The sequence below is a fragment of the Triticum urartu genome, unplaced genomic scaffold (assembly GCF_003073215.2).
Source record: "Triticum urartu cultivar G1812 unplaced genomic scaffold, Tu2.1 TuUngrouped_contig_5483, whole genome shotgun sequence".
Lineage (NCBI taxonomy): Eukaryota > Viridiplantae > Streptophyta > Magnoliopsida > Poales > Poaceae > Triticum > Triticum urartu.
The window spans coordinates 1-8,947 of NW_024116161.1; the positions used below are offsets into that span (position 1 = coordinate 1).

General features: G+C 47.6%; 1 protein-coding gene and 1 non-coding gene across 3 annotated transcripts; both read left to right on the forward strand.

Moving 5' to 3' along the window:
• Positions 1-37: 37 nt before the first annotated feature.
• LOC125529284 (luminal-binding protein 2) lies at positions 38-4,050 on the forward strand. Of its 2 annotated transcripts, none has more exons than XM_048693688.1 (9): positions 38-233; positions 931-1,198; positions 1,284-1,498; positions 1,584-1,826; positions 2,170-2,649; positions 2,738-2,892; positions 2,987-3,069; positions 3,170-3,557; positions 3,690-4,050. In XM_048693688.1, the coding sequence occupies exons 1-9, from the start codon at positions 185-187 to the stop codon at positions 3,804-3,806; spliced, it is 1,998 nt and encodes a 665-aa protein (XP_048549645.1). In that variant the 5' UTR covers positions 38-184; the 3' UTR covers positions 3,807-4,050. The 2 variants fall into 2 exon arrangements, with proteins under 2 accessions (XP_048549645.1, XP_048549644.1); XM_048693687.1 differs by having other exon boundaries at positions 39-233; positions 3,170-3,560; positions 3,693-4,050.
• A 1,988-nt stretch (positions 4,051-6,038) lies between these two features.
• Positions 6,039-6,261, forward strand: LOC125529285. Its single transcript, XR_007292600.1, has one exon. It is a non-coding gene; the product is annotated as a small nucleolar RNA U3 (small nucleolar RNA).
• Positions 6,262-8,947: the final 2,686 nt, after the last annotated feature.

Here is an 8,947-nt window from a genome sequence, read left to right on the forward strand (position 1 = left end):
ATCTGGCCCCCCCCCCCCCCGCCGTATATAAATCTCACACACACGGCGCAGTCTCCTTAAAACTCAAACCCACTTCCGCAAACGGGATCGAGACAAGGCCGAGAGGAGGAGGAAGAAGGCTCCGGGAAGCTCGAGAAGAGGCGAGGAGGAGAGGAGAGGGATCGCGTTGCGCGTCGTCGTGGCGATGGATCGGGTCCGCGGCTCCGCGCTGCTGCTCGGCGTCCTGCTCGCAGGTATGCGCGGTCCCGATCTCGATCCCGATTTCTTCCCGTTGCTCTGTTTTTGTTTCGTTCCGCCAGATCTGCGTGTTCGGTTCCCGGAGCTCGATCCTGGGCGGTCGGGGGTGACGGTGATCCCGCCGCTGCCTGGCCGACGGATCGAGCTGGTTATTTTGGATCGCTGTGCCGCTTCGCTGGGATCGATGCTTGCGAGCCGTGGGCTGCGTGATCTAGATTTCGATGCATGCTATAGGGACGCTTTGATCCGTGGTTTAGTTGCTCGTAGAGTGGAGGGCTTAGGTTTAGTGCTGCACCGCCGCCGATTTGAATTGTTCAATTGTTCTGTTGCATTAATTGCTCCCGCGATCTGTCCTTAAAATTGGTAGGATGCTGCTGCAGGCTCGCAATTCCGCTTCTCGCTTATGCAAGAGTTTAGGACAGTTTGATCAAGAGTTGCAAGGGCTTTGCATGATTTCATTATCATTATAGTAGTACTAGTGACACTAAAAAAGTAGCGCCTTAGGGTAAATGTTTCGGTTACAGGGGAGATAATAATAATTGGCAATGGTGGCCGAATTGAACCTAACTGAAATCAGCTCAACTAGTGTTAATATTTTGAATTATGCAGCTGTCTGTGTGCTAATGCCATTTGAGACTGGGTTAAATAATTGAAAATGTTGCTTACCTGCTGCTGCTGCTGCTGTGTGTGCAGGATCGCTGTTTGCACTTTGTGCTGCAAAGGAGGAGGCCAAGAAGCTCGGTACCGTGATCGGTATCGATCTCGGTACCACCTACTCATGTGTTGGTGTGTACAAGAACGGTCATGTTGAGATTATCGCCAATGACCAGGGTAACCGTATCACACCCTCATGGGTTGGGTTCACCGATGGGGAGAGGCTCATCGGTGAGGCTGCAAAGAACCAGGCAGCTGTCAACCCTGAGAGGACTGTCTTTGACGTCAAGCGTCTCATTGGAAGAAAGTAATACCTCTTTCCTGTTCTTCTGCTTTAGCATCTTTGTGTAGTGTTGATTTGTGGTGCCTGACCTGTGTACATTTTCTTCCAGGTTTGAGGACAAGGAGGTGCAGAGGGACATGAAACTTGTCCCCTACAAGATTGTGAACAAGGAGGGCAAGCCTTACATTCAGGTCAAGATCAAGGATGGAGAGACCAAGGTCTTCAGCCCTGAGGAGATCAGTGCTATGATTCTTGGAAAGATGAAGGAGACTGCTGAGGCATACCTTGGCAAGAAGATCAATGACGCCGTTGTCACTGTTCCTGGTTAGTAATGGTGCAATTCAGTTGCTTACTTGAACTGTTGATTCTATGAATGTCATTGCTCACTTCTATTTGTTCCTGTTTTCAGCGTACTTCAATGATGCACAGAGACAGGCGACCAAGGATGCTGGAGTGATTGCTGGCCTCAATGTGGCTAGGATCATCAATGAGCCCACTGCTGCTGCTATTGCCTATGGTTTGGACAAGAGGGGTGGCGAGAAGAACATCCTGGTGTTTGACCTGGGTGGTGGTACTTTTGATGTCAGTATCTTGACCATTGACAATGGCGTCTTTGAGGTGTTGGCCACCAACGGTGACACCCATCTTGGAGGTATAACAACTTTTCCTTGTTACCGTGCCATTAGGGATTGTCTGAATACTGCATATAGACTATATGATGCTGCTGGTTAGGCTACTGTCACCTGCTATTCATTTAATAAAGACATGGTTATTCCCTAAAGATTTCAATATAGAACAAATAATTTTGATAGCTCATCTTGCAATTGATATTCATTGGTCACACAATACTCTTGAGTAATCTTTCAGTTGACTATGTACTGCTTTACTTGACAAAGGAGCTCAAATGATGTGATCGTGATTAGTTTGTCATCTCATTAGCTGTCAGTTGTGCATTCTATTCGCCCATACATATCTGAGCTGTATATCCTCTCCAGGTGAGGACTTTGACCACAGAATCATGGATTACTTCATCAAGTTGATCAAGAAGAAGCACGGCAAGGACATCAGCAAGGACAACCGTGCTCTTGGAAAGCTGAGGAGGGAAGCTGAGCGTGCCAAGAGAGCCCTCAGCAACCAGCACCAGGTCCGCGTTGAGATCGAGTCCCTCTTTGATGGGACTGATTTCTCGGAGCCATTGACCCGTGCCAGATTCGAGGAGCTGAACAACGACCTGTTCCGCAAGACCATGGGACCCGTGAAGAAGGCCATGGATGATGCTGGCCTTGAGAAGACCCAGATCCACGAGATTGTTCTTGTTGGAGGCAGCACCAGGATTCCCAAGGTCCAGCAGCTCCTCAGGGACTACTTTGACGGCAAGGAGCCAAACAAGGGTGTGAACCCTGATGAGGCTGTTGCCTTCGGAGCTGCAGTGCAGGGAAGCATCTTGAGCGGCGAGGGCGGTGACGAGACCAAGGGTAGGATGAATCTTTTTACAACCCTCTAATATTTACCTGCTGGTGTGAAGCATCCTACTTACACTACTGTTATCTGATCGTGATGCAGATATCCTCCTCCTCGATGTGGCGCCCCTCACCCTCGGAATTGAGACTGTTGGAGGAGTCATGACCAAGCTGATCCCCAGGAACACAGTTATCCCCACCAAGAAGTCGCAGGTTTTCACCACCTACCAGGACCAGCAGACCACCGTCTCTATCCAGGTAACAAACAATGAGCAGTCTGCTTCCCTTTCTGAACTTATCAGTGTCAGCTTGCTGGAGCTTGACTCTTACATATATCTGCTACTGTGTTCAGGTCTTTGAGGGTGAGCGCAGCATGACCAAGGACTGCCGTCTTCTCGGCAAGTTCGACCTTTCTGGCATTCCCCCAGCTCCAAGGTTTGTATCTATCAAATTCAGAGACAATGCGAATATAAACATCCGGTGCAATACATGGCAGGTTGACTGATTGTGTGTTGTCTGCAACTCAACTTTTCAGGGGCACTCCTCAGATTGAAGTCACCTTCGAGGTTGACGCCAACGGTATCCTGAACGTGAAGGCTGAGGACAAGGGCACGGGCAAGTCTGAGAAGATCACCATCACCAACGAGAAGGGCCGTCTGAGCCAGGAGGAGATCGACCGGATGGTCAAGGAGGCGGAGGAGTTCGCCGAGGAGGACAAGAAGGTGAAGGAGCGCATCGATGCCCGGAACCAGCTTGAGACCTACGTCTACAACATGAAGAACACCGTCGGCGACAAGGACAAGCTGGCTGACAAGCTGGAGAGCGAGGAGAAGGAGAAGGTGGAGGAGGCCCTCAAGGAGGCGCTGGAGTGGCTGGATGAGAACCAGACGGCCGAGAAGGAGGACTACGAGGAGAAGCTCAAGGAGGTGGAGGCCGTGTGCAACCCCATCGTGTCGGCGGGGTACCAGAGGTCCGGCGGGGCTCCGGGCGGCGGGGGCGCCGACGGCGGCGGCGGTGAGGCGGGCCCAGACAGGAGGGAGATGGAGAAGCTCAAGGAGGTGGAGGCCGTGTGCAACCCCATCGTGTCGGCGGTGTACCAGAGGTCCGGCGGAGCTCCGGGCGGCGAGGGCGCCGACGGCGGCGTCGATGACGAGGACCATGACGAGCTGTAGATGGTTTGGAAAGGAACCAATTTTTGTAATGGGTTAGTAGGGGCGAGGAGACATGGATAATTGGTGCTCTACTTACTTTGTGTTGTGGTCGGGGGTGGTCGGGTTTGTTCGCGGAGACTGCTGTTATTAGTCTGTTGGCCGAGTTGTAGAGAACTCTCTTTGCTGCTGCTGTTACTTCCTTCTGATGTTTTTTCGTTTTGTTATTATATAGCCGGATGAAGAAAAGATGATGCAGTTTTATCTATACCTCCTGTGTGGCCTCTTTCAGTCGTACTCGCTTCTGTTGCAGTTTCTGGTTGTTGCTGCATCCTATTTTTTGATCTTTCAGTATTTTCAAAAATGGAATTGATCGAGTAAAAATAAAGTTCCGTAGAAAGGAATTGATCGAGTAATGATAAAGTTCTGTAGAAGAAAAACAGTAAATAATGGAGATTTCATAATGGAGATAAAAAACAAGTGGCTGGAGTTTCTTCAAAGCTTGTGTTGGATTTGGTTGGAAGTTGCAGCAAGTAGACTGGTTAAACGAGCTTTCACGAAGAAAATAAAGTTGGCATTGATCAAAGCCATGCCGCATTTTTCAGATAGAAAGGAACAGAGAACGAGAGGAAGCGCGGCGCTGCTGCATGCCGCTGCGATTAGTCCCATCTCGCTAGTTTAGGCGCCGCTAAACCAGTTTATAAGGACCTCACTTGAACAGGATCTGTTCTAAGGAGGCAAGAGCGTGATTAACGGCCTGGGTTCATCTGATTGGTGCATCCAACGGCTGTAGAGGATCGTTCCTGAGTATGTACAGAGTTCCAAATAGGTTTACATGAGGGATCGGCAATTCAGAAAGAGACTTTCCATATAGGTTTGCTTGCATATATATGAGGCTGGCAATTCAGAAAGAGAGCTCTATGGAAAGCTAAGTCCAGCTCAACTTTCAACAATTTCCAACATTTTTAAAGCAATCCTTTGATGTCCTATTAACTCCATAAAAATATTATCAATTGCTTGCTTAAGAGTTTGAAACACTATCCAAAAGAGCATGTCCTGGATTAATGCCAGGGCACAATCAGGAGGAATTTGCAAACTGCTAACTGAATCAGAGGTGAAGCCTTGTTTCGACTATGTACATAATTTGATATACCTGCGAGGTAGAAGAGTATCAAGTTGAACGAAATTCCAGTTCATATGTCCAGAGATCTTGCTCTGTCATTAGTGCAGAATCAGTATATAAAAAATCAGTACAAAATTATCCATGCATTCTGCACCCATTTGTACCACACGAAAATCACCTGTTCCGATTGTCTGTCTGTACCATCTTTTCGCTCTCATGTAGAGTATTCTATTTTTCAGGTTAAACAAGAATCACAATCTGCAGAAGAAGAATAGAGCCCCTTGCCGATAGATCGACGCCAGTTGTATCAGTGGTGTTTGGGAGCCACAATTGAACACAGACGCACAAACTTGCTTTGTGTTCACCAGGCAAGGCCCTGACGACGTGCTGCTCTCGATCAGGCTGTCGGCGTTCGTTGTTGCCTGATGAACTGATCCTGTTTTTCAGAGACGTGATGAGAAATTAATACCTATTAATCATTGCTGATGCTCCTGTTTCTTGGTACTGCCCCTGCCCATCTTGGCTTCATTTCATCCCGTTGAAACCATGTTCCAAAGTGGGTTTCAGTTTGAAACCATGTTCCAAAGTGGGCTTCATTTCATCCACGTAGGGGACGACGTGAGCGTTGCCGAATGAAAGTTGCAGAAAGTAGTTTTCCCGCTGTGCTACATTTGAAACAGCTGGGTCAGCAAAGGATGTACTAGTAAGTGCAACAAATGTAAGTACTTTAACAAACTAGTGTATGTCTGCCTGTCATGTTTCAGAGTTACAACACGCCGTTTTTCTCTCAGTTTTGTTCTTGTATTTTTGTTTTCCTCTTCTCTCTAACTTGGCATAAATATGTCTGCTACTTTTGTGATGGCCGACTGTAATTTCATTTCGCATAAAAGCTAAAGAAAACAAAAAGGGTATGCATTAAAAGTAGTTCAAAATCTGCACAGCTAAACGTTTCTCTGATGGGCTGGGCTTTGGTCATTCGCGTGCCCAGCTACATGGGCCAAGGACCCTTCTTCGATGCTCTGCTCTCTGCTCGAGGAAGCGCAGCACAGCATGCCTGCTTTCTGATTAGTCCCACCTCGCCAGTTTAAGGGACGCTGGAGTGGTTTATAAGGCGAGGCGCTGCTGTTTGTTGCACGACCTTACTTGAACAGGATCTGTTCTATAGGCTCGTACCGCTGCATCCTTTACCAATAAGGAGGCAAGCACTCAAGTCTGGTTGATGCATTCTCACCTCTGGGCCAGAGCGTGATTAACGGCCTGGATTCACCTGATGGGTGCAATCTGACGGCTGTAGAGGATCGTCCCTACCCACACTTGTGTATGTGCAGGGTGGCCTAGAGGGTTGTCTGACAGACTCTACAACTCTTTTTTTTCTCTCGCTCTTTTTGGCTGTAGAGCTAGGATCTGGCGATTAGATTCAGTTGTTGTTAATCCAGAATAAATTCAGGTGTTCTTCCATGTGTGCAATCTAATGCAGAATATGAAGGCTGGGGCTGCAGTAAATCTAGAATAAATTCAGTTGTTGTTTCATGTGCACAGGCTAATACAGAATATTAAGGCTGGGCTGCAGTAATCATTTGAAGATGTGATTACTCATGTCCTGGTAACCCAGATGCTCCAGCAGTGATGATGTTCATAAAAATAAAATTAGTGCTTCCTTAGTTTGAAATATTACCAAAAATAGGTTGGAAGACTTTGCAAACTGACAACTGAAACAGAGATGATCCTTTCGTTTTCTGCAGTAGAAACTGTAATACTGATGCACATTTGCTTGCGCAGTTCGGTCTGAAGGCGTCTGTGCCTCTCACCGTTTGGGCAGATGTTGCCCCTGACTGTGTTGCTGGTGTGGTGACTAGCGAGATTGCTAGGAGCCAAGTCTGAGTGGAACAGATCTTATTCCTTTCCAAAAGAAAAGTAGTGTTTGAAGACCACACATGACACCGTGGTAAGATGGCAGAAAGAAGTTCTTCCTTTGCAACATGGTGCTTTTTATTCAGTCTGTCTCTCAGTTAGTAGCAGCCAGATAAAGAAGGTTGACTGGAACTCTGCACCTTTGATTCTGAGAAGGAACTCTGCTCATTGCCTTTGAGAAAACAGTAGGTGGTTTGCCTACTGCAAGTATGCTCAGTAAGGAAAATGCTGTGGAATTCAGAACAGGACTTTCTTTTGCTTGTGGAAGACTGAGTTCAGCTTTTCATTCAACACTTTCATGCATCCGTTACCAGAAGCTTCAGGAGGCAAGAGTGCTAATTGCTTGCTTAAGAATGCCAGGGCCTAATTAGGACAATTGTGCTTCAAATATGGAGACTGATTTCAGCAGGCCAAGTGACAGTCTCCCAGGCCAAAACCATTGAGCATATATCATTTCATCGTATAAAAAAATTCTACATAAACTGAAAACAAGCCACGTAGATGCGCCAAACAATTTAATGCATAGATCCAAGGAAACTCATCCATGCACTGGTCATGAGTTCGAACCAGTTATATTACATCAGTTTGAAGCAGGGATTTCATCCATATAACGATAAAAGAACGGATACAGGACAAATGTTGGCCTATTTCAATATGTATTGCTTGTATATTTTTTCGTTTTGTTATTATATAGCCGGATGGATTCGCATCGGAATTTATGTGCGAAGAAAAGATTACGCAGTTTTATCTATGCCTCCTGTGTGGCCTTTTCCAGTCCTACTAGCTTCTGTTGGAAAATCAAGCTCGGCAACATTTATCTTACACATGCATAAGTAAATTGCTCTTGTATTCATCCAGTCACTTAGCGCAGTGGCCGGTAAAATAAATTGATGCTTCCTTTGACAACAAGACTTCCTTTCTTCCATTTAAAAGCAAGAGGGTTTCATGACGGCCAAAGAGTAAGGATCTAGGTGAACAGATTATTTTTTCGAAACGGAGGCAAAAGATTTGCCTCATCAATTAATTAAGCAGAAGAGAATTGCCCAGTTAATTAACGGAAAACCAGGCGAAAACCGATACAAACCAACTACAGGTGGACTACTCACAGAGTGACCACCATACCCAACACCTAACGTCCACCAACTGCACACTGTTACAACATGAAGACACCCCAACGAGAGTAACTCTGCCGAAAACCACGGGCACCACCAAATCCACGAAGACAAGCCAGACCATAAGGACAACCCAAGAGACTGGTAACCATCCATCAAGCAGCTGCGGAAGCCTTTCTTGTGGCGTCACTCTTCTTTCCTTTGCTCCTGAGAGCCTCCTCCACAATCGCCTTGCCAGATCTAGGGCTCACCCTCTCCAAACGTTTGAGCAAGCTGTGAAGCTCTATTTCGAAGAGAATCTCATTGAACTTGTCACGCACAGAAGCCTACCCAATGGTCACATGCGAGTGGGTGATTGCAACATCGGAACCTCCACGCTCAACAGAGGCGAGCGACTGGTTGGGCTCCGAAGGATCAGGCGCCAACGCACCAACCGCCTCAACATCATCAGTCACGGGTACCACTGGCACGATGGACTCAGGCGTCTCCAGTTGGTCACATGAAAGAGCCTCAGAGTTAGGTGCCAACACACCTATCTCATCAACCTCGCCACTCAAAGACGCCACATGCACAATGGCCATAGATGAGGCATTGACAGAACCAACCAAGTCTCCACAACCCGGAATGGCAGGCGACTGATAGGACTCTGACGGTGGTAGTGAAGGTGGCATGGCCACCACCAAGGACTCCAATGCGCTCAACTCCATCGGTAACACCATAGATAATTCCCCACAAAGCTCCTGCAACTCAGGCATAATCTGCAGAACTGGAGTTACGACCTCCGTGATAACCGCATTCCCACGAACAAGCGGCGTCACATGCAGAGCACGAGGAGAAAAATCTCCAAAGCAACATTCAGCATCCTCATCAATGGAACCAACCTGGAGCTCAGGTAGCAAAGGCACAACCGATGCAACCTCAAACTTGGCTAGAGCGTCGCAAAGCTCAGTGCGGAGCAGCTCAACCTCCTGAAGGAGCTCCGTGCGCAGCAGGGCAAGCTGCGACTCCAAAGCAGACAC